This window comes from Stegostoma tigrinum, chromosome 18, assembly GCF_030684315.1.
Source record: "Stegostoma tigrinum isolate sSteTig4 chromosome 18, sSteTig4.hap1, whole genome shotgun sequence".
NCBI classification, from domain to species: domain Eukaryota; kingdom Metazoa; phylum Chordata; class Chondrichthyes; order Orectolobiformes; family Stegostomatidae; genus Stegostoma; species Stegostoma tigrinum.
In genome coordinates, this window is record NC_081371.1 from 35,221,248 (window position 1) to 35,247,614 (window position 26,367).

At 39.1% G+C, this 26,367-nt stretch overlaps 1 protein-coding gene across 12 annotated transcripts in view; it reads right to left on the bottom strand.

Annotated features, from left to right (window-relative positions):
• The window catches only part of si:ch211-272n13.3 (coiled-coil domain-containing protein 144A), a 140,181-nt gene that overhangs the window by 20,086 nt on the left and 93,728 nt on the right, over nucleotides 1-26,367 (bottom strand). For 11 of the 12 annotated variants that reach the window (XR_009446885.1, XR_009446888.1, XR_009446886.1 and 8 more), the window contains 10 exons: nucleotides 24,672-25,640; nucleotides 23,475-23,627; nucleotides 22,390-22,565; nucleotides 19,519-19,612; nucleotides 14,357-14,434; nucleotides 13,293-13,427; nucleotides 9,215-9,327; nucleotides 4,065-4,206; nucleotides 2,595-2,885; nucleotides 1,387-1,622 (listed from right to left, as the gene is read on the bottom strand). Coding sequence is in view for 4 of the 12 variants with exons in the window: in XM_048548492.2 (XP_048404449.2) it covers nucleotides 1,387-1,622; nucleotides 2,595-2,885; nucleotides 4,065-4,206; nucleotides 9,215-9,327; nucleotides 13,293-13,427; nucleotides 14,357-14,434; nucleotides 19,519-19,612; nucleotides 22,390-22,565; nucleotides 23,475-23,627; nucleotides 24,672-25,640 (2,387 nt within the window). In the remaining 8 variants the exon portion in view is untranslated. The remainder of the gene's footprint in view (nucleotides 1-1,386; nucleotides 1,623-2,594; nucleotides 2,886-4,064; nucleotides 4,207-9,214; nucleotides 9,328-13,292; nucleotides 13,428-14,356; nucleotides 14,435-19,518; nucleotides 19,613-22,389; nucleotides 22,566-23,474; nucleotides 23,628-24,671; nucleotides 25,641-26,367) is intronic. The other variant, XR_009446884.1, reaches the window with a different exon arrangement.

Genomic DNA, 26,367 nt, shown 5'->3' on the forward strand with positions numbered 1-26,367 from the left:
AGAACCAGCCTGATCAGCCCCATGTACAGCCATGAAAAGAAAAGGTTTTAGTGTAAATCAATCTCAAATATAAAGGGCAGCCTTTGGCAAGTTTTGGATGTCCAGCAGTCAGGCAGGACAGCTCATTCAAAACTAACTCACTAGCCTGCAGAATTTTCCAGAACTGTACAACAGTTCCCTGGGCGCTTATTAGAAGGACCAAGGCATAAAGGAGGAGACTGTTTTGAATAGTCTTAATGAGTAATAGGGTGTTTTGCTATACATTCAATTCAAGCAGAGATTTTAACAGCATTAATGTAGTAAGAATTTGAAAAGAAGAAACATACAAGGATCTAGAAGAAACAGAGGATTCAGGATAGACTGATCATACAGGCAGTGGGGCATCAAATCTGACCTGACGGGATGGTTTAGAGATGCTTGTGCCGAACTAGGATTAAAACAACAAGCTCTTTTGTCAAGTTGGCTCGCATTGGCTGGTTTGTTGTAAAAATCCAAACATTGATTGGCACATTGAGAGTTCCAGTTCCATGCTCATTATCTTTCAAGAACTAAACACCACCTTGGGGGTTACCATGACCAGAATGTGAACTGGACTAACAATATAAATACTGTACCTGTAGCTGCAGGTCAGAGGGGCAGAATTCAAAGGGAAAACACCCCTCCTGACTCCCAGAAGCCCATCCACTACCAGCAAGGCGAAGTCAGGAATATGACGGTACACTCCCCACAGGCCTGGATGAGCACAGTTCCAACAACACTCAACAACATTGCCTTGACACTATCCAGGGCAACACAGCCTCCTTGATTGGCTCCACATCTACATTCATTCATTCCCTCTGTCACCAAAACTCAGTAGCAGCACTATCTACAAGATTTGCTGCAAAAATGCTAAACGGTACCTTAGACAGCACCTTCCAAATTCATGACCACTACCATATAAAATGATAAGGGCACCAATGGGTTCATGGTCATCATTAGACTCTTAATTCCAGAATTCTATTTACTCAGATTCCGGCATCTGCCATGGTAGGATTTGAACCCAGGTCCCCCAGGACATTAACTAGCTCTCTGGATTATCAGTATAGCAATAATACCACTAGGCCATTGCCTCCCTATTAGAAATGCTGACTTTGATGTCAGTAGCTCTACAAATACTTCACCCAGGCATCTGTTCCTCATATGTGTTAACCTAGATGATGAGCTCAATTTCATTATCTAGCTTCCATGCATGCGCGTGTCTAGCAGCAATTGAATATAGAAATTATGCACAAGAGCCCGAGCTGTTTTCACCCTCATAACTAGCTTGTCCTTCACTTGAAGCATTATATAATGCATTTACATGCCTGAACTATTCCAGCTTGGGGATGATGCTTACAAATACCTCACCTGTCAAGTTTGGCTGCAAGGGATTTACGTAGTTTTAATTCTTCTGAATACAATTCTTTATATCTTTCAAGCTCCAACTGTGCAGAATCCTTCAGATTAATGCTGTCTTGTTGTGAAGTTCTAAGCTTACTGAGCTCTAATTCCAGGTCTTTTATTCTCTGCTCCAACTGGCTTCTAATTGTGCTTTCATTTGTGGCTCTCAATTGTTCCAAAGCTTCTTGGGAGGCCTGTTGAGTCTTAACAGTAAGAGTGAATCAATTTAATACTGCATTGAAATAAGTTAATTTCAAATAATACATTTTTAGAAATGGCAAGATTTCATACCAGGCTATAAATTCAAAGAACTGAAGTTATCAGTCTTGTTGAGAGGCTAGATTATAAAAATTATGCATTTATTTTAGAGGTTTGTTGCAAACTTTGAGGCTGGTTTCTGTTGCAAAATGCTTCAACCATTGTACAATACAGTTACAATTTGCTTTTTCCTTAGCATTTTGTGTTCATGGAAAGAAGAATTTTAACTTCTCCTGCTATAGTATGAATTATAACAGTTTTAGGTATGCTGTGAAAGGGGCCTTTTGATTGTTGGTTGTCTCCTGGACAATTCATAGGTTGCCTACTACATATTCCTGTTCTCTCCAATAGGCAAAAAATTGTTAGATCATATTTTTAAAACTAATCATAAGCAGAGTGAATTAGAAACAAGTTACTAACATCAATAATCATAGAATTAGATTGAATCAAATGCAATTAAAAGTATCTTTCTCAGAACATGATCCTTATGAGAGACGCAAAACTAATGCAAAGAGCTGTATTACAGGTGAGCTCTTTGCAGGCAGGAGACCTATTTTATGCCCATGGACACAGAATTCCTTTACAGAATTAAGCATTCTAAGAATTATTTCACAGCAACCTTTAGTTTATTCGGTTCAGCTCGCTGAAAAAAAAAGGCTCAGATTTTGCTGAATGGTGACTAGATGGTCTCTGATGCTTGTTAAGAACTTTCACTTGCTGAGACATCCACAGATGGTAGAATGAGCAAGCATAACAGTGTCCTGTACATGCAACTGAAACTTGTATGAACAAGATATGCAACTACACACTAAGTGATCAGACTGCAGAACCATTAATAGCAGCACAGATTCTGATTCAAGGAGGATAAGTTGTAGTGATTTCAACGTGAAATCCCATACAAAAACAAACAGTTTCACCTGCAAGAATAAATTGACTTCTTCCAGCTTCTGTTTGATTTCCTTACGAGCATGTTCCTCTACTTCCCTCTTGTATTGTTCTATGTGACTGTAGTTCATCAAATTAGTTTCATTCTGATGCTTCAGACTGACTACTTCTTCCTCGAGCTGGCGTTTTCTCTTTTCTAGCCGGTCTTGATTTTTCTGTAGAAATTTCACGGATGCAACTTGCGCAGAAAGTTCTTGATTGGTTGATTCCAAATGCCTACCTTTTGCAGCTTCAGTTTCTAATTGCTGGGATAACTCTTCAATCTGAGAGATATGGAAAACATAAGTTACAAATAGCTTAAGAGTCTCCTTCATGACATTTATGAAACTTGATAGCTCCAAATTTATGTACTTATACATGCAAGTCACTTCTTAATATCCCTGAATAATTTGAGATTAGTTAGAGATATGAACAGCGACTCAGTTTACCATATCTAGATGTATATATTGGATGTATAGGTTGCAGCACTATGCAGGATTCTGCTTCTGGAAGGTACTGCTTCTGTTAACAAATTGCACTAAAAATCTGGACAAAGGGCCACATAGGGAATGCTATCCAAATTCATAGATATTCCAAAATAAGCACCATAGTAAATAATTCTGAGAATGCAAATGAGCTACAGTTTGGATTTGTAATGTTAATTTAGGGATAAATGTTGGCAAAGGCACTTTAGATATTGCTCCAGAGATAGTAGGAACTGGCGATGCTGGAGAATCGGAGATAACAAGGTGTAAAGCTGGATGAACACAGCAGGCCAAGCAGCAAAGCTGATGTTTTGGGTCTGGACACTTCTGAAGTAAATGTCAGCTTTCCTGCTCCTCTGATGCTGCTTGGCCTGCTGTATTCATCCAGCTCTACACCTAGATATTGCTCTGCTCCGTTTCAAGCTAGAACCCTGGGATCTTTTACATCAGAGACAGCTGATGGGATCTCAGTCTGATGTTTGATCTTAAACAACAATGCTGAATAAAATGATTCGATTTTACGATTTCAATTTAATTATCCAAGATTTCTTGATTTACCAAGAATAATAAAATCTTTAGACTGAGACCAAGAAGCGAATAACAACAGTACTGATGTCACAACCTGTCACAATTTTCTGAGTGCAAAGTAAGCTTCCTGATCCTACGATTTTGCCAACTCAGCTGTTCAGCTGAATACTGGGAAGTGAACAGGACAATTTGGCATGATTTATCTGATCTGCTTTTGACATGAGGTGACCAGGAATTCAACTCTCTTTTCTCTCTACAGATGCTGTCAGACCCAAGTTTCTCCAAAGGTTTTTTTGTTTCAGATCTTCAGCACCCACAGTTCTTTGATTTATATTCATAATGGAATATCTGTCTTTAAACTGTACATTACTCAAGGCATAACATCTTATAGCACCAGTACAATTCATTATATGCACTATACCATTAAATTTGGGAAATAAATGGTCCCACCTTTGTTTTCAGTCTGTTAAGAGTGGTTTCAGATTCAGTGTGTTCATGATTCTGTTCCTGAATACCACCTAGTTGACTGACGATTTGTCCATTCTCATAATCCTTCAGCTTCTTTTTGGTGGTCTTCAACAGTGTTCTTATTCTGCATAACAAACATTATCACCCGAATTGAATTAATCTACTATCTTAATATGACCTTTACTCGAGATTCTACTCTGCACTTCAAGTTATATTGCCTATAATCTGGAATATATGTAACAAGAAAACAATATACGTGGTCTTTAAGGTAGAAAAAGTGAACTCAATTTAACTCTCCAATTGAATTAACATAAAGCAAATTAAAAATCAGACCGAGATGTTTCAGGAAGAATTACAGAATAATAAAAGCCTGACAGTGGGGCCATTTGGCCCATCATCAAGTCCACACTGACCCAGTAAAGAGCATCCTGCCCAGACCCAGCTCTCACCCTAAAAGAAACAGCACTGAAAGTTCTTTTCAAATATCTGCATAAAAATTGAACTGGATACAAGCAAAGTCTGAGCAATGAAAGGTAGGATGGGGAATTGGAGAATGGGAAAATGGGGATAGAAGGTTTAAATAAAAAAGAGTGGCTTTCTACAAAATAAACAAGAGAAGTTGTATATTTTACAACATTTAGCAATATTTACCATTTAAAATTATATAGGGCTTCCAGTTTTGCATGAGAAACACATGGAAAACAAGGCCTGTCTGCAAATCTACACTTTTCAAAAGTATGCTCTTTATGGAACATTATCTTTTGATATTAGTCTTGGCAAAATACAGCACTTTACTTTTTATTGTGCCATAGAGTCATTCAGATGTACAGCACGGAAACAGAGACTTTGGTCGAACTCATCCATGCCGATCAGATATCCTAAATAAATATAATCCCATTTACCAGCATTTGGCCTGTATCCCTCTAAACTCTTCCTGTTCATATATCCATCCAGATACCTTTTAAATGTTCTAACAGTACCAGCCTCCACCACTTCCTCTGGCAGCTCATTACATTGACACACCACCGTGTGTGAAAATGTTGCCCCTTGGATCCCTTTTAAAGCTTTCCCTTGCACCTTAAACCTACGCTGTCTAGTTTTGGACTCCCCACCAAACGGCAAGAACCTTGTCTAGTTACACTATCCATGCCCCTCATGATTTTATAAGCCTCTGTAAGGTCACCCTTCAGCCTCCGATGCTCAAGGGAAAACAGCCCCAGCCTATTCAGCCTCTCCCCATAACTCAAACTCTCCAGCTCTGGCAACATCTTTTTAAATCTTTTCTGAATCCTTTTAAGCTCCACAACATCTTTCTTTGGAGGGAGCCCAGAATTGCGCACAGTAATCCAACAGCAACCTAACGAATATCCTGTACAACCGCAACATGGCCTTCCATATACTCCTATACTCAATGCGTTGACCAACGAAGGCAAACATACCAAAATCTTTTTCCCCCAATCCTATCTACCTGTGATTCCACTTTCAAGGAATTATGAGCCTCCACTCCAAGGTCCTTTTGTTCAGCAACACACCCTAGGACCTTACCATTAAAAAGGTATACAAGTCCTGCCCTAATTTGCCTTTCCAAAATACAGCACCTCACATTCACCAAAATTAAACTCCATCTGCCACCACTCAGCCCACTGCCCAATCTGATCAAGATCTTGTTCTACTCCAAGTAACCTTCTTTGTAGTCCACTACACACCGAATTTTGGTATTGTTTACAAACTTACTAAACATACCTCCTACATTCACATTCAAATCATTTACGTAAACAATAAAAAATGCACTGGACCCAGCAATGATCCTTGTGGCACACTGTTGGTCACAGACCTCCAGTTGGAAAACCAACCCTTCACCGCCAACTTCTGTCTTTGAGCCAGTTTTATATCCGAATGGCTAGCTCTCCCTGTATCCCATGTGACCTAACCATGCTAACCAGTATATCATGAGGAACCTTGTCGAATGCCCTCACTGAAACCCACACAGATCACATCCACTGCTCTGCCCTCATCATTTTCATTATTTTCTCAAAAAACGCAGTCAAGTTAATGAGAGACAATTTCCCACCAAGCATTGTTGACTAACCCTAATTAGTCCTTGCCTTTCCAAATATTTGTAAATCCTGTCCCTCAGGATCCCTTCCAAAAACTTGTCCACCGCTGATATCAGGCTCACCAGTCTACAGTTCTTGTTTTTCCTTAACACCTTTCCTAAGTAGTGGCACGACATTAGCCAACCTCCAGTCTTCCAGCACCTTGCCTGTGGCTAATGATGACAAATATCTCAGCAAGGGGCCCAGCAATCACTTCCCTGGCTGGAGTACAGCTGATCAGGTCCCAGGGATTTATCCAGCTTCATGCATTTTAAGAAATGCAGTACCACCTCCTCCGTAATATGGACATTTTCCAAAATGTTGCTATTTACCTCCCCATGTTCTCTATCTTCTGCAGCAAACACTAATTCAAAATACTCATTCAGTATCTCCCCCCACTGCGGTTTCACACAAAGGTGGCCTTACTGATCTTTAAGGGGCCCTATTCTCTCCCTAATTACCCTTTTGTCCTTAATGTATTTGTAGAATCCCTTTGGATTCTCCTTAACCCTGCTTTCCAAAGCTGTCTGACATCCCCTTTTTACCCTTCTGATTTCCCTCTTAAGTATACACCTACTGCCTTTATACTCTAGGAATTCACTCGATCTCTGCTCTCAATAGCCTGACATATGCTTCCTTCTTATTCTTAAACAAAACCTCAATTTCTTTACTCATCCAGCATTCCTAAAACTAACAGTCTTGCCCTTTGCCTTAAGAGGAGCATACTGTCTCTTGACTTGGATTATGTCATTTTTGAAGGCTTCCTATTTTCCAGCTGTACTTTTACCCGTGAACATCTGTCCTCAAATTGAATGCTGTTTGCCATGTCACAATCCGATGTCATCTTCAAGCTGACAACTACATCAGTATCTACAACTTTGTTAAATTCTATTGATCACCAAACATTATGGACCTGAATGTGCAATCAGCAGTGAAACAATGGCATTAGGCTGCTGACATTAAAGAAAGTGGTCTGGAAAAATATAGCAATTTTTGTGGAGTGGATTTCCTATTGAGAGGCCAAACTCAAATAAGGAGATCTCCAGGAGTCTAAAAGCAGCAATGTCAGCAAACAGGGACAAGCAACCAATCACAATGAAATGTTCTCAAAGATGGCAAACCAGGAAATTAAAAGTACTAATTATCCCTAATTTTTAAATTTTAAATTTCAGACAGCGAAATGAGTAACTGAATGAATACAGAAGCTAAAATACCCTCAAACTTTTGAAAACTCATTCTAAAATGCAGTTTTATCTTAATGGAGATATTTTATATTGAACAAATAGAAAGTTAACTTTCAAGGTCAATGAGGGTGTTTAACAGTAATTAAAAGTTTAGTCTGTTAAAAACCAAGTAATGCTTCATTCAGCAAGATGCACATTTTTCTAGGGCTTTTACACAGATTAACAGCAAAAAAGTAAAATTGAATTTGAATTGAATGGTGGGGATGCCTCAAAAGTGCCACTTTTAACGGAGCATTGAATTGCTGACAGCAGTTTCTGAATGTGCAGATTCCCAAAACAGCATTTCATTTCAGAGGAGTACTGATGAAAAAAAGACTGATAGTTTTGCCAACATTGCCATACAAAACTCTGGGCCTGTAATGCTGCTTCTTTAGCCCAAATTTCACAGAATTCATAAAAATAGTAAACATCACCTGTGAATCATCATCTCATGTAGAAAACCTCCACCTACCACAACACTTCCTGTCACTGAGCAATTTTATATTCAGCTACTCTTTTCCCTTAACTGAGCAGGTTTTCACTTATAGGAAGCCTTTGCACACTATGTCAAAAGGCTTTTGAAAGTTCATGTACACAACATCTACTGTACTATCTTTCACATCAACATCTTCTGATACAAGAATTCGGCAGTCAAAGAAAATGCACATTTCACAAATCCATGCAGCTGTCCACATTTAAGTGCTGGGTTTCCAAAGTAAAAAGTTTATTTTGTCTATGATATTCATTTTCAATAACTTCCTCACCACTGACGTTAGGCTAACTGGCCCGTTTCTCCTCAACTGAATAAAGCTTGATATATTATGATAAATGTCTCTGCTACTTCTACCTTTGCTTCTTTCAGTAGCATAGCCTGACTTTCATCTACATCAGCAAGCTTACCAACTTTCAGTAATGTTAATCTTTTTAGTATCTCTTTTCTATCTATTATTATTGTCTTGTCCCATCATTTCCTTTTCCTCTTTTGGTTTAACCTTAGCATCATTTGCTTCCTTTGTGAGGGCAGATGACTCATTTAATACTTTTGCCACATCCTCAGCCTCTCCATGAAGATTTCCTTTTAGGTCCTTAATAGACCCAATCTTTCCCTAGCAAAACACTTAGACCTCACATTTACAAAACATCTAAGATGCTAACCTTGTAAACCTCTCTTTGCCTCCTGTATGGAGTTCTATTCTGGCTATTATTCAAATCTCACTCCTGACATTTGTCATTAGTATCCTTGTGCTGTTTTATTCTAACATTTATATTCTTTATTATTAGGGTTTTAGCTCTGGAAGGCTTTTATCTCTAAAAGAAAGTTGATTTCAAGTGGGGCATCTTTCTCTTCCAAGACTCCATGACTGTTCTGAACCTCTCCATCCTAGAATCGCCGGTTCCAATCCGTGACAGATCCCTTCTTAAATCACTGCAATTAGTTTCTCCCCAGTAAGTCTTTTTAAGTTTATAATTTTCCTGTCTTTTTTCTTAATTATTCTGAAACTAAATTATGTTATCACTACTGTAGCTAGATGATCTCAACCTACGTCCAAATACAACATTGCTTCCTTCCTTTTTAGATGAGGCTTAAGAATCAAAGAAGTCTATACAACAGCAGAAAAAAGCCATTCAAAATAGGGATCAAGTTGAGGGGGCTTGTGGAGATAGGTAAAATGATTAATTACATTGAACTGGACAAGTATGTGTGCCAAAATGATAAAGAGTTACAGAAAGCAGCCTGATCCTGGAAATGCATGATACATACAAGATATTCTGAAAACAGTCTAAATACAAATTGCAAAACTGAATGTCATACCGATTTAGTTCTTTCTGAAGCTCATTGTTTCTTTTCATTTCCTGAGCCAGTCTGGTTTCTACTGACCGCTTAAACTCAACCAGCTTCTTTACTTTTTTCCGTTCACTTTCAACCTTGTTTTTAAAAAAAAAGTATTTCTTTCAATTCAAGATTAATAAACAGATGTACGCATCTTTGTGTATCTTAATACTTAAGCTATAAGTGATGGAAATCAATCATTACAAATAGATTAATAAAGGCTTCCTATAATGTATTTTTTTAAAAACTGATTCATGGGAAGGGGGCATCACTGGCTGGGTAAGCATCCCTAACTGCTCTCAGGGTGGTGGTGAGCTGCCTTCTTGAAACACTGTAGTCCATTTGTTGCAGATCCAGGATGCTATTAGGAAGGGAATTTATGAAAATATGGCAAAGTTTTATTAAAGCTGTAATTGGTCATTTTAAGCAACAGCACCATAAGACTGTGCAAAACTATTTTATTAATGCATTGTTCACGAGCAGTTAACAGATTGTTTTGCAACAACATACATTATTATTCTATACTGTATATTCATATCACACAAGGAAGCTCTTAATATCAATTAAAACTTTTCATTTGCTGTGCCATTCAACAGTTATAGGAAATAAGCTAAAAATTTTTAGCTTACTGTTATTTTGTTAGTAGTAAAATTAGATGTTTGTAATTTTTGAAACTTAAACCTCATTCACACAGATTTGTGGTCAGTGATTAATGAACTTTACCACAGCTGCCCAGACTTCTTACTGGCTTTTTGGCTGGAATTTGCTGTTATCAGAAATCTAAGAGAACTGTGCCCTCTAGTGGGGACCTTTGCAAAAACAAGGAAGGCAAATGGCCTGAAAGAACATAGAACATTACAGCACAGTACAGGCCCTTCGGCCCTTGATGTTGTGCCGACCTGTCATACCAATCTCAAGCCCATCTAACCTACACTATTCCACGTACGTCCATATACTTATCCAATGACACCTTAAATGTACCTAAAGTTGGCGAATCTACTACCGTTGCAGGCAAAGCGTTCCATTCCCTTACTACTCTCTGAGTAAAGAAACTACCTCTGACATCTGTCCTATATCTTTCACCCCTCAATTTAAAGCTATGCCCCCTCGTGCTCGCCGTCACCATCCTAGGAAAAAGGCTCTCCCTATCCACACTATCTAACCCTCTGATTATTTTATATGTTTCAATTAAGTCACCTCTCAACCTTCTTCTCTCTAATGAAAACAGCCTCAAGTCCCTCAGCCTTTCCTCGTAAGACCTTCCCTCCATACCAGGCAGCATCCTAGTAAATCTCCTCTGCACCCTTTCCAAAGCTTTCACATCCTTCTTATAATGCGGTGACCAGAACTGTACACAATACTCCAAGTGCGGCCGCACCAGAGTTTTGTACAGCTTCACCATAACCTCTTGCTTCCAGAACTCGATCCGTCTATTAATAAAAGCTAAAACACTGTATGCCTTCTTAACAGCCCTGTCAACCTGGGTGACAACTTTCAAGGATCTGTGTACATAGACACCGAGATCTCTCTGCTCATCTACACTACTAAGAATCTTACCATTAGCCCTGTACTTTGCCTTCCGGTTACTCCTACCAAAGTGCATCACCTCACACTTGTCTGCATTAAACTCCATTTGCCACCTCGCAGCCCAGCTCTGCAGCTTATCTATGTCTCTCTGCAACCTGTAGCATCCTTCGTCACTATCCACAACTCCACCGACCTTAGTGTCGTCTGCAAATTTACTAACCTATCCTTCTACGCCCTCATCCAGGTCATTTATAAAAATGACAAACAGCAGTGGACCCAACACCGACCCTTGCGGTACACCACTAGTAACTGCTCTCCAGGATGAACATTTCCCATCAACTACCACCCTCTGTCTTCTTTCAGCAAGCCAATTTCCGATCCAAACTGCTATATCTCCCACAATTCCAATCCTCCGCATTTTGTATAATAGCCTACTGTGGGGAACCTTATCGAACGCCTTGCTGAAATCCATATACACCACATCAACCGGTTTACTCTCATCTACCTGTTTGGTCACCTTCTCAAAGAACTCAATAAAGTTTGAGGCACGACCTTCCCTTCACAAAACCGTGCTGACTATCCCTAATCAATTTATTCTTTTCTAGATGATTATAAATCCTATCCCTTATAATCTTTTCCAACACTTTACCAACAACTGAGGTAAGGCTCACAGGTCTATAATTACCAGGGTTGTCTCTACTCCCCTTCTTGAACAGGGGAACCACATTTGCTATCCTCCAGTCATCTGGCACTATTCCTGTAGACAATGACGAGTTAAAGATCAATGCCAAAGGCTCGGCAATCTCCTCCCTGGCTTCCCAGAGGATCCTAGGATAAATCCCATCCGGCCCAGGGGACTTATCTATCTTCACCCTCTGTAGGATCTCTATTACCTCTTCCTTGTGAGCCTCAATCCCACCTAGTCTAGTAGCCTGTATCTCAGTATTCAGCTCGACAACATTGTCGTTTTCTAGAGTGAATACTGTTGAAAAATATTCATTTAGCGCTTCCCCTATCTCATCTGACTTCACACACAACTTACCACTACTATCCTTGATTGGGCCTAATCTTACTTTCGTCATTCTTTTATTCCTTAAATACCTATAGAAAGCCTTAGGGTTTACCCTGATCCTATCCGCCAACAACTTCTCATGTCTCCTCCTGGCTCTTCTGAGCTCTCTCTTTAGGTCTTTCCTGGCTACCTCGTAGTCCTCAAGTGCCCTAACTGAGCCTTCACATCTCATCCTAACATAAGCCACCTTCTTCCTCTTGACCAGAGATTCCACCTCCTTCGTAAACCATGGCTCCCGCACTCTACAGCTTCCTCCCTGCCTGACAGGTACATACTTATCTAGGACACACAGGAGCTTTTCCTTGAATAAGCTCCACATTTCTAATGTGACTATCCCTTGCAGTTTCCTTCCCCATCCTATGCTCCCTAAATCTTGCCTAATCCCATCGTAATTGCCTTTCCCCCAACTATAACTCTTGCCCAGTGGTCTTAACTAGATGGCAGAATCATTACTGAGACATTAAAATGCCCCTCTTCACCTCAGAAACACGCTGGGTTTGAGTCAGGTGGGAGATCAAAGGCTTATCAATCTCAATCCCAATTATAGGCCACCCACTTCTAAAAGTTTTAGGAGAAGCTAAGATGGGGTCAGGTTTGCTAATCTCAATACAGTACCATCCAACACCTAGCCTGCAGTGTATGCATAAGGAGGATCCATTAGAACAGTTAATTTGTGTGGAGAGAGTAAAATAAAGGTAAGAAGAATATAATCAAGGGGGGAGAAATAAAAGAGACAGCAGTAATAAAAGAGTGGTAGTTAGTGAAAAGAAAGTTGACATTAACAAAACTCTGAAGGAACAAGACTGCCTAATTATAAAAGGTTAATTTTCAGAGAACTTGCTTGGCCATAATCAAGAATTGCATGTAACCAGTACAGCAGACTTTCCGGTACAGCAGGATAACTCTGTCAGCAATTTAATTTTAATTGTACATTTGTGGCTGTACAAGTTGCTGTCTGACTTGCTCATTTATAAAGGACAGCATCAGTGTTCGAAGGGCCATGTGTAGTAGCGAATTCCAGAAGCAGAAGTCAATGCTAGGAATGGATGATCGTGTAGCCTCTTAGAGCAGCTGCACACACATGCAGCTGAGGAGGATATATCGGCATTGACGACATCACTTATTTTCAATGCAAAATCTGAGCAATATTTTGCCATTTTCTTCAATAATATTTTGCAATTTCAATGTAATTATGAAAATAAACCCTAGATTTAAAATTTATCAAGGCATTCTACACAGTGCTGAAATTTGATAAAATATATTGCTAGTGTGACCCAAAAAATATACACTCCAACTTACTGCTCATCTCTTTCTGTGAAGAAAGGCAGCTGTGGAACGTTGTAGTAGCTTCTTTTTAGTACATCACAACCAACTTCATTAAATTTAAACTCATGAAAAAAGTAAAGTAATTTCATGATATAAGAATATGTCACAAATTACTGGTTCCAAATTTGTTTTTACCTGCCCTGCCAAATCATCCTTTTCTTTATCCAACTGAGAAAGTCGAAGTCCAAGCTTACATCTCGTTTTCAATTCTTCCTCCCACAGTTGATGAGAATCTTTCACACTTTGTGATAACATTGTTTGTTTTTGTACCTAATCAAATATGCACAACAGGAACACAACAAGTCAGATGTAAATTCTTTACCCTCCATACACAAGATCATCAGTTCATTACATATTAGAGATGACATTGACATTCTGTATTTAAAGAGTCAAAAGCAAGAAAAACTGAAAACTTTCATAGGATAAGACCTAAAGGCCACAAGATATTCTCATGCATATTCTCTTAGAAGGATGAGAAATTCATTTCTAGAAGATATTAAGATATAGCACAGAAACTATATTATAAGATATAATTATTTTAGCTAAGAAATAAAATCAGTCATTTTAAGCTGATATTGGTTGGCTTACTGAGCTGGTTCATTGTTTTTCCAAAGACGTTTCATTACCCTGCTGGATAACACCATCAGTGCAGCTTCCGATGAAGCGCTGTTGTTATGTTTTCCCGCCCGTTATTTGAACTCTGGAGTCCTTTGAGCTGGATGACCTCATGTCCGGTTTTCTTTCACAGTGGAGTGCAATAAGGATAACCACCAATTCGACTGGGACAAGCAAAGCAGACACAAGCGTGGGAATTCCTAGAAGCATGGTACTCCACGAAGAAAGGCATCAACACAAACACAGAGCTCGACCTCATTTACACTCCACTGCGAAGGAAAACAGGAAGTGAGGTAATCCAGCTCAACACACTCCACAGTTCAAATAACAGGAGGGAGAGCACAACAGCACTTCATTCAGAGGCTGTACTGATGATGTTATCCAACAGGGTAATGAAACGTCTGTGGAAAAACAACGAACCAGCTCGGCCAGCCAACTAACCAAAACATTCTGCAACCCGAGCTACAATCTGCTCTAAAACCTTAAAATGATTCCAAGTGTTAATGAAGAGATAATGGCGTGCTGTGCTGTTTTGGTTGCAGGACTAAATATATCAAGATTACACCGTAAAGGAAATATCAGACCTCTTGACCGAGTTGATCTTCCAAGTTAACCTTTACCCCTTGTAAACTTGTTATCAAGTCTTCTAAACGAGTGCGGACCTGTTGAAATAACATTGGAATAAATAACATTTCCTGCCTGATTGACGTCCATTTGCAAGGAAAGGAATGAAAACTACTGCTCCTAAATGTTGGATCACTGCAAAATAACAAGGCCTTAAGTGAAGACTTGATAGTCAAGGGAAAGAAAATGCCTTGGGATTCCCAGGGAAAGGTACTGAAAATAAACCAGAAAAGGTATAAAGATATGCATTGAAAAACTTAACTGGGTGAATCTTCAACAGTAACATGTGAATAGGGCATACTGCTGTGAAAATTCAACATCCTTCTTCCCTAGGCTTCAAATTAAAACAATTTCATGCAAAATATCAACCTAATAATATAAAATGTTACAATTTGTATCAGTTATCCTCAGACACAGTGAATGTAGTGCTCAATTGCTGGTTGCATTTGTGTGTATACCCAAGCCCACAAAGAACAATGAACTATGACCTGTAGGTCAATGTGATTGGTTTAATTAATAGATGAAGTGTGTTACCTTGGAGACCCCTTTGTATACTAGTTCGCTTTTCATTTTCGGTCTACACCACTGTCAGAAACAATACGGACAAGTCTCCTCCTGTCCAATGGCAAACCTTCTTATAGTGATACATGAAAACTAGGTCCCTTCCAACTTCCGGCCAAAGCTTTAGAAGAACCTGGAGGAGACTTGGGCCCCCAAACTCGCAGCAATCAGGCACACTGACAGGTGAATAGTTCCACAGCTCTATAGATGCCTCAGGAGATTAGAGGCTAAGGGAGTAAATCCTAACCCAAAAAAAATTGTACCAGAGTCCAAAAGGCAAACCGATATCAAAACATGCCATCTTTCCAGCAACTCCTGCAATCAATCTAGTGTTAAATGTGGTGGAAATGAAGTTTGTGTTTCTCTGGAACAACCATTGACGTTGGTAGGAGGAACATGACGTTATGCAGTCCAGCATCTCCATAAAGTTTGCCCAAGCTTTTGTCCAAAACACCATAAGATCTAAGGTGTTTCTCAATCCCATTCTCCAGCTTTTTCCCATAACCCTTGATTCCCTATCCAGCTCGGTCTTAAATACACTCAATGACTTGGCTGCCACAGCCCTCTGTGGGCATGAGTTCGACAGACTCACCACCCTCTGGCTGAAGAAATTCCATGTCATCTCAGATTTAAAGGGTCATCTCTTCGGTCCGGTGCTGTGTCCCAGTCTCCTACTGATGGAAAAATTTCCACAACCACTCTATCCAGGCCTTTCAGTATTCTGTAAGTTTCAATCAGATTCCCCCTCATCTTTCTAAATTCTACTGCGTATAGATCCAGAGGCCTCAACCACTCCTCATATGACGAGCCCTTCATCCAGAGGTCATTCTTGTAAAACTCCTTTGGACCCCTTCCAATGGCAGCACATCTCTCCTTAGATATTGAGCCCAAAGCTGCTCACAATATTCCAAATATGGTCTGATCAGAGCCTTATTCAACCTCAGCTGTACACCTCTACTCTTGTTTTCTAGCCCTCTTGAAAGGAATGCCAACATTGCATCTGCCTTCCTGACCAGCAACTTAACCTGCATGTTAACCTTAAGAGAATCTTGAGCTGGGACTCAAGTTCCTTTGCGTTTCAGATTTCCAAAATCTTTCCCAGTTTAGAAAAAAAAAAAATCTACACCTCTGTTCATCCTGCCAAAATGTATAACCTCACACTTTGCCACAATATATTCAGTCTGCCACTTCTTTGCCTACTTGCTTAACATATCCAAGTCCTTCTGCAGCCTCACCACTTCCCCCTCTTATCTGTACCATCATCTACCTTTGTATTATCCGCAAACATAGTAACAATGCTCTCAGTTCCTTTGTCCTGATTGTTAACGTATAAAATGAGTATATGTGGTCCCAACAGTGACCCCTTCAGAATCCACTCATTACTGGCTGCCGGCTGCCATCCTGAAAAAGACCTCTTTATCCCTCCTCTCTGCCTTCTACTAATCAGCCAGTCCTCTATCTATACCAGTACCTTGCCCCTAACACCATTGGCTCTTTAGCAGTTTCCTGTGCAGCACCTTGTGAAAGGCCTTTTGTCTAGGCTAGACATCCCAGGATTGCTACAAAGGCAATAATTTCACCACCTTAATTTGGCCCGAGGTCAAATTTAGGTCCGAGAAGTAAAACAGTAATGCTGTAGGATGTGGCAGTGTATGGTAGCTGGTGCAATTTCATTTTATAAAAGTATTTTATCTTGGGAAAAAAAAGAAGCGCTTGTACCAAGGGGAAAAAATATGAATTGGAAAAAGTTTTAAAGAAAAGCATTTAAAAGCCATTTTCCCCTTGATTAAGGGATTTCATCAAGGATTACCCAAGGACATGAAGTGACATCAGTGAGCAGGGCTTACCTCAGCTGCAGTATGCTATAAGAAACTCCAAATCAGTGTAAAGTAACTTAAAGGTTAGGAATCAACAATTTTAAAAAAAGGAAAAAGAGGAATTAGTTTGCAAGGATACTGGAATTAATTTAAAGGATGCCAAGCTGGTTAACATATCCAGGGCATAGTTAATTAAAGGATGAGTTGTAACTTATGAATGTCTATATATAGCTTAAGAAAGTTGCTGCTAAACTGTGGAGCTGTAGATGATCAGCAATAAAAAGCTTAACAAAAGTACACACTGTTTAGTTATGCAAGCTTCAGACGGCTTAATCATCAATCCAAGAAGGTTGAATGACTTCATGCAATCTGGAACTATTGGTTTGGAGTTCAATATAGCTGCCACAAATAAATAGTGGCATGAAAATGATTTCTTAAGTTTTGTTCAGTGTAAATAAAATAAATTATGATTATAGCACACAAGATGATCCTTTGGCTTTTCGCATCCGTGGCACTAATTTGTTACAGCAATCCAGAATTAACTGTACTGCGCATTCCACTTCTCACATGCATGTAGCTTGGGTAGCAGAGAAGGTTCTACAAGCGATTTCCAACAGTTAGTTTGCAGCTCGCTTTCAAAACTCCTTAGTATCATATGAACATTTGCAAATAAACCATTTGCTCATAAGGAGGAAACCACAAAGTCCAAAAGCACCAAATCAAAAATCTCATGGGATATTTGATTCAGATCTGGAATACTAAATAAAATGAAAAGCTGCTCAACAATCCAAGAAAATCTAAATTGGTTCATAAAACGTTGCTCTAAATCATTCTTCAGTAATTGAAATTTCAACACTGAGCGTTGCTTAAAACATTTGAATACCTCTGTTAAAGCTTGTCCCTACAGTGAAATATTGTTGCATGCAGCATCTAAACTGGGGAACTTAACTGAATATTGCACCAAGTCAGAAGGAGTGAGTGTGGGTTCTGGGGAAGAGTAGGCAAAGTTGTGGGGTAGGGGGGGCAGGGATGGAGAAGATGAGCCGACAAATTTGAGGTGGGGCACAACTGGACAAAGAGAGGACAAAGTGGGGGCAGAAAAGAGAGGGCCAAGGCTAGCTGGAAGTGAGGATGGCTATGTGAAGCAGGGTAGATCAAGGAAAGGCATTGTTCCTTCTATGAGCATAAAAGAAAGCAGTGGGTAACCAATACTTTGTCAGCTGGATTTGTCATGACTGACTCAACAGACTACAGTATTCAATACCCATTCAACAGTCCAATATCCTACCATTTCTCTTAACTTACTGAGCTTAATAATGTTCTCATGGCTAACCTTTTATTCATTTACTGTTTGTTGGTGTTGTTGGCCAAGCCAGCATCATTTCCCTCAAGGAGGCAGTGGTGAGCTGTTTTTTTTAAGCTGGTGCTGTGCTTGGGGTGCAGGCACACAAGTCCCAAGTCAGAACATATGGGACTTGAAGGGGAACATGTTCACAAGCATCTGCTGCTTTTTTCCTGCTGGTGGAACAGCTTCGGTGAGTTAGCATTGGGAATCTTGTCAAGGATATGCACTACTAACGTTAAGCATCAGTGGTGGATGCAGTGAATGTTGAAGGCTGCGGCCTGTGTACTAATCAAGTGGGTTGCTTTGTCCTGATGGTATTGAGCTTGTTAAAACTGGACTCAACCAGGCACCACAGCAAACATAAAAGCCGCCACAAAACAAAGATTGGGTACCTAATCCATAAATCCAACCAAGTCAAACTATAAAAATTCCAGTTATCTGCTATCATCCATTCCTTTGTCTCCCTAACTTTCATTTTCTTTTCTCTCTCTGGGCTCTATTTCTGCTTATCTGCTCATTTTCTTCTCCACTCCCCCCTACCTTTACCTTAAGCATAAATACCACCTTTTCCTAGCTATGGTCAGTTCTGAAGAAGGGGCACTGGACTCAAAACATTAACTCTGCTTTCTATTCTCACATGCTGCCAGACCTGCTGAGTCTTTATAGTAATTTCTGTTTTTGTTTCAGATTTCCACATCCGCAGATCTTTGTTTTAGTTTAGGACAGAATAATAAGTTGGTAAAGGTGGCATTTGGGATGCATTCCTTCACTGGGTGAAGTACTAATTTCAAGAGAAGGTGTATAGTGGTTAGGCCACAGCTGAAGTTTTGAGCACATTTCTGATCACACTACAGAAAGTACATCATTAATCCAGTCAGGGTACAGAGGAGTTTTACAAGAATGTTCCCAGGGCTTGAAAATTACAGCTATGAGAAAAGATTGGATACACCGTGGTTATTTTCTTTAGAAAAGGGGCTGAGGGGTGATTTAACCGAAGTATTCAAAATAATGACAGATTTGAATAGAGTAGGCAGGTAAGATTAGTTTTCCTAAAGAAGATTCCAATTGCCAAGGGCCACAGAATTAAGGTGATTGGTAGAAGGATTAGAAGGGACATGAGGAAAACCCTTTTCACAGACACACAGTGACAGATGCATGGAATTCACTGCCCAGTTTGCTTGTTGAAGTGAAAGTCCTCAAGTCCTCTCAAAGAAACCATACATTTGATGCATGGTGGCCTGTAAGATGAAGGGCCACGATCACGTAAGACAGATTAAAAATTTAATTAACTTTTTTGACTTCACCTGGTCCATCCGACTCTTTCCTTACTCCACACCTCTCTCTTAATTTCTGCTTATTGGCTGTTGAAACAGATCAATCTAAAGATAGACACACTTACTGATGCAGTATCTTGAAGTTCTTTCTCCATTAGCTCAGACTTGTTTGCCTGCTGTTTTGCGACAGACTCCAACTTTGCATTTTCAATCTCTAATCTGAAACAACAGGGTTAGGATGTTGGTCACATTTTAGTTATTTCATCAATTTTTAAGTTTGTGAAATAAGAATGCTCAAAATGAAAGTGTGCAAAAATCCCATCCCTCAATTAATAAGCCATACCCAAGAGCTCGAAGAGGTAGATGAGGTCCTAAACGAATACTGTGCGTCAGTATTCACCAGGAAAGGAATTTGTGGAGGATGATCTCAGGGAAGGACTGTCAAGTTTCTAAGCCAAGCTGCTATTAAAAAGGAAGTGGTGCTGTGTGTCTTAAAAAGTATTAAGTTAGATAAGTCCTTGCATCCTGATGGGACCTATCCTAGAATATTCAGGGAGGCAAGAAAACAAATTGCTGAAGCATTGACAGACATTTTAGTATCCTCTCTGGTCACGTGAGGACCTAGAGAATAGCCGATACTGTCTCATTGTTTAAGGGTAGCAGGGATAATTCTGGAAAGGACAGACCTGTGAGTCTCACATTAGTGACCAGGAAATTATTGGAAAAGATTCTCAGAGACAAGATCTACATGCAATTTAGAAGCAAATGGACTGATTAGTGATTGACAGCATGGTTGTGTGTGTGGGAGGTCATGCCTCACTCAATTGGTGAAGTTTTTTTGAGGAGGTGACAAAGATAAGGGAAAGGAAAGGCTGCCGAAGGCTGTTTTTTCAGAATGGAGAGCTGTGATTAATGGTGTTCTACAGGGATCAGTGCTGGGACCTCTGCTATTCGCGATCTACATAAATGGGGAAAACGTAGCTGATCTAATTAGTAAGTTTGCAGGCAACACAAACATTGGTGGAGTTGCAGGAAGTGAAGAGGATTATCAGAAGAGAGCAGGATATAGATCAGAGGCATCGGCAGAAAAATGGCAGATCAAATTTAATCCGGACAAATGAGAGCTGATGCATTTTGGAAAGTCAAGTGCAAATTTATATGGTAAATGGTAGAACCCTTACGAGTGTTGATATGTGGAGGGATCTGGTGTTCAGGTCCACAGATCACTGAAAGTGGCATCGCAGGTAGATAAGGTAGTAAAAAAGGCTTATGGCATGCTTGCCTTCATTGGAAGGGGTACTGAATACAAGGATAGACAAGTTATGCTACAGCTTTGCAGAACATTTGTTCGGCCACACTTGGAATATTGCGTACAGTTCTAGTCACCACACTACTAGACAGATGTGGATGCTTTGGACAGGGTACAGAAAAGATTTACTAGGATGTTGCTTGACATGGGGATTTTAGCACATAAAGGAAGTTTGAATAGATTGGGTTTGTTTACACTCGAATGTCGGAGGTTGAGGGACAACCTAATAGAAGTTTAAAAGATTGTGGATGGCATGGATACAGTTGAAAGTATAAGGCTTCACCCTTCCCCCACACCCCCAACTGTGACCCCAAGGTGGAGGAGTCAATTAGTAGTGGACACAGGTTCAAGGCGCGAGGTGGTCGGGGTGGGAGTGTGTGGAAGTTTTAAAGAAACCAGTGAGGCAAGTTTTTCCACACAAAGGGTGGCGTGTGCCTAGAAAGCATTGCCACAGGTGGTGGTGGATGCAGCAGCACTCGAGAGCACCTGGATGAATACATGAAAAGGAAGGGCAAACTGTGTCAGCGTAGGCTTGGAAGGCTAAAGGGCCTGTTCCTGTGCGATATTATTCTTTGTTCTAACATAAAGAATAGCAGCAAGGACAGGGCATATGGCACCTCAGGCCTGCTCAAATATCAGATAAAATCATGGCTGATCTGATCATGGTCTTATTTTGTTGTCCTGCCTGACCCCATGACCTCAGCTCCCTTAGAGATCAAAAGTCAAACTCATTGTTGAATATATGCAATGACACAGTCTCCACAGCTCTTTGGGGTAGAGAATTCTAGAGATGACAACTTTGCAAAAATATATCCCTTCTCAACCATCTGAGTTCCTTAGTTCTAGATACGCCAATGAAGGGAAACATTCTTTTTGCATCCATTATATCAAATATGTTTAGATAATTTTAATGAAATATACAAGATTCTATCATTATTCTAAATTCCAGTGAGTATGGGCCCAATCTACTCAACTTTTCCTCATAAAATAATCATCTCATCACAGGAATCAACCTAGTGAACTTGGTCCTTACTGCTTCTAATGCAAGTATATCCCTACTCAAGAGAACTGGTCAGGCCCCCAGATCGAATTAATTACCAGTGTAAATTCACTATTTGTGAGCTTTAGAAAGGCTCTTAAAAATTAAGAAATTTTGGGCACAAGGACACTAATATCCAGCTTTTAGAAACATTTACATTCCTTCTTATTTACTACAAGACTGCACTTTTATCTAGCTGATAAACAGCTTTGTACAGTTATCAGAGTTAACTTTCAGTTCTTTAAAAGAGTGTTAGTCACAGCTGATTAACTAGACTCTGATTAAAAATACTTTAGATAAAACTGATATTCAATTGTATTGATAACTATGTTAGTTTACTAAATTTAAATATATCGATTCATATTTCTAAAAACAAAATACACATCTTTTTAAAATTACATCGTAAAACCATTTGCAGTGGTGCTTATTCATGAAAGACTCTATATGTGACATGTAAATGCACTGGAGTAGAAGTTTGAGCTAAAATGCTCATTTGAAGACCAGTGGAACATCCAGTGAAGATTGCATCGAGATCACCAACTGTGCCCGATAAGGGAGTAGGACCAAGCTGTTTATTTGACTGAACAATGCAGTCACAGATTGAAGTCTTTTCTCCAATTTTATGGTATCAAAATTGCCAACAATTACCGTTGTACATGTTCTTCAAGTTGATTTGCAGCTTCCTTTGTCTGTGAAGAAGTTGACAAAACATCTTGCATTTTCTGAGAAGCTGCAATTAAATCACGTTCTTTATCATCCAGGGTATTCTGTAGGAGCTGCATTTTCCTCTCTGACTGTATGCACCTATCTTGCATGCCCTGCAGCTGTATGGTAAAAATGTGATAATTTAGTGTAAATACCCTACTTCATCACAAAAAAACTTATAAAATCTTTAGTTGTGTTTTAGGCAACATGTTAAACAGTTTTCTGGCTTCAACATTACATTTATTTATGTTATGAGAGTTTATTCATTTCTAGCGTGCAGGACCTTTAAAATAGTTTGCAATAACACTCATGCAAGCTCACTAAATACCGCTGGGTTGTGCTCAGTACGTGGGAACTTTTGTGTTTTTTTTAATTCGTTCACAAGATGTAGGGATTATTGGCTAGACCAGATTTATTGCCCACCTTTAATTACCTTGGAAAAGGTTGTGAACTGCCTTCTTGGACTACTTCAGACTTTAAAGTATAAGGACACCAATAGTGTTTTTAGGAAGAATGTTCCACAATATTATCTAGTGACAGTGAAGGAACGGTGATATAGTTCCAAGTCAGGATAACTTGTGGTTTGTAGGGGAACAGGTAGGTGGTGGTTTTCCATGTTGCTGCTATCCTTGTCCTTCTAAGTAGTAAAGGTCGGGGATTTGGAAGAGTTTAAAGCATTTTTGTGCAACATGCTGATGACGAAGAATCAAGGGCTCCCTCTTATAAGAGAATTCATGCCAAACATTTATGTTAGAAAAGCTACAAGTTTCTGGATTTCCACCTACAGTGCATTTGCAGCTTTACAAAGAAAAAAAAATATGGTGGCCATTCTTACATACTGAACACTAATCCGATTCCTAATGAAATACGTTGATAGATCTTGTGGACTGCTCTCAGTTGGATATTTTGAAATTATTTTACTAAAAGCAATTTCAAAATAATCTGATAAGCAGTAGGATTACACTTTTACTGTAGGAATCTTTCACATTTATTTTCATTTTAATTTATTGCTTGATGCTCATGTTTACCTCGATTTTAAGCTTCTCCAATTGGTTCTGCAAACGTGTTTTCTCTTCCTCAGTTTCATTGCGATAGTGTGTGGTTACTTCCAGTGAGGCCTCTGACATTGAAAGTTTCTTTAGTGCATCAGCAAGCTCTTGTTGAAGCTGCCTCAATGTAGTCTAAAGAAGAATGTTTTCACTGATTAGCAGAACACAAAAACAAACTTTATTAACGAAACATGTTTAACTTTGAAATGTTATGCAAGATGCTTTGATGCCTGAAAGGTTGACAGAGTTTTCTCTCTACAGTTGCTGTAAGATCTGCTAAGGTTCTCCAGAAATTTCTGTTTTTGTTTCAGATTTACAGCATCCACATTTCTCCTCCAATAGGACGTTGAGAGATGTGGAAGGATGGTCTTATCAGTGAAGGCAAAACTTACTGGAGTTTAGATGAATGAAAGGTGATTTCCTTGAAACATATAGAATTCCTAAGGGATCCGACAGAGAAAATACTGAAAAGATGTTTCCCCTAATGTGACAGCCTAGGACAAAGTCTTAAATTGGCATCCTTTTATTCCGAGACTGAGATAAAGAGGAACTTTTCTCTTATAAAGGTTGATTGCCTTTGAACTCCTTGCCACAGAGTTGTACGGGCAGAATCCTTCTATATAGTTAAGGCTGATATGAATAGATCTCGTTCAGTAGAAGAATCAAGGGTTACAAGGAAAAGACCGGAAGGTAGACGTGAGGAATGTCAGATTAGCCACGATGCTAATGAATGGGTGGGCAGGCTTGAGGGGCTGAACGGCTGACTTGTGTCCCTATTCCTTATGTTCTTATTGCTACATGCAGTGATTATTTGTTGTAAAGTTCTGGGAGGCATTCTGTATTTAGAGAAATACAACGTGTCCTATAAATTGGAGATATAAAGAAGGAAAATCAATTTGAAAGCTAACATCACACACACTTTCATTAAACTTAGATTGTTTAAAATAATTACTATGAAACACAACAGTAGACTCCTAACTGCAGACCAACAAGTATCTAGCCACCTACTCCAAAAACATATTGTACCTTATTATTTTATCAAACATCTACTGTGAGAAGTTTTACTTTCATCATTAGCAGTAAGCTAACAGAGTCAGTGTTACAGAATTGAATTTAAAATTCAAATTGACAGAAACAAAGGCTAATTAGTTATTGAAATCTTAATTACTGCAGTACCTCTCTCTCTATCTTCTCATTTTCCATCTTGCAGATTTGTTCTCTTTGTTCAATGGTCTTGCTCACCAGTTCTTTATTCCTCCCTTCCACTAAACATACCTGCCGTTCACTATCTCTTCGAAGCTTAGAAAATATGTCACTGAAGCGGTCTTGAACATCAGTGACTGCTTTTTCCTTCATGATACCTTTGTTCTGTGCATCTTCAAGCTGCTGCCGCAATAGCATAATTTCACTTTGGGCTTGTGCCAATCTCTCTTGCATAGACTCCTGACGAACTGTAAATTTACTTATCTGTTCTTTTTGCAGTTGGCTGGTGTGTTCTAGGTCATTTATGCGAGCCTGAGACTGATTCAAGTTCCTCTGAACACTCTCCAACATTAGGTTTTTTTCAGCAAGAGAAAGTGTTGCACGATGAAGTTCACTATCTAACTTATTGGCCTTTGCTTCCTCGTTACTTAATTTCTGTGACAAGCTGTTATTAGTCTCACGGAGACTGGAAATTTCATAGTTCCGTTTTTCATCTGAATGGTGCCATTCATCATGTTCCCTTTGAAGAATTTGTTCAGACTCACATTTAGCTGCCTGACTCCGTTCTAATTCTTTAAGTGCTATACTTAACTGTGAACGGACAGCATCCATTTCAGTCTCTAGTTTTTCTTTATTTCGTTTCTCATGTTCAAGTTTGGAAGTTAACATTGAGATTTCAGTCTTCAATGAATTCAATTGACTATTATATTGTAAAGCGGTGTGAGTTAAAGCTTCTTCGTTAAACTTCAAATCCTTTTTTGTGTCATCTAGTTTTTCTTTCAAAGCCTCAATCTGCTCCATATACTTTGCTTGTTCTTCCTGATTCCGTTCACGGACACGATCCAATTCAAGTTTTAGTACAGTAATTTCATCTTGTAATGAATGATTTTGTTGCATCACATCGTCTTCATTGTCATTGACGTCACAAAGGTGAGCAACAACCTTCAAGACACAGAAAAATGACATTAAATAAAGTTTACAACAGCAAGAAGCTACTATCAACATGACAACATGAATTAAACAAACTTTTAGTTTAAGCAAGTGGAAAATCATCCATCCTTTTTAATTTTCTTCAGTCTATTGGTTTAAAATCAATCAGTATTATGTTGTAGCCAATCTCTAAAATGTGTATAGAAATATTCCATAATGTATTTCTCTATGATGATATAGTGTAGCAATATATGAACACACTGGCTAGTGGTTTTTTTTTTAAAAACAGGATCTGTACATGCGACAATCTTCATTACATTACTTCACATCACTTCATTACATCACTTAAAAAACTGAGGACAAAGATGTCTACGCTGAGAAATATCAAATATTTGTAATTGAGGACATGAAGATACTTTTCACAAAATACTGGCTGACATGAAGAACTGGTGGCAACTTATGTTACCTAGAGGTCATATAACAAAACCCTAAATTCCTGTTTTGTAGGAGTGTAAGATTTCTTTTTGCTACACTAAGCAAGAAAGTTAATAATAATAGCGAGACAAATAACATTTGAATGGACTACAGAATAATCTAATGTACAAACTGCCAATAATTTATATATGAATGTATAGAATAATAAATTATGTACCAAAATTTAAATTTTACTATACTTAAATTCAGTCTTTGCAACTGAATTGTGGTTGACTTGTTACAACTCAGAACGTTATTATGTTAC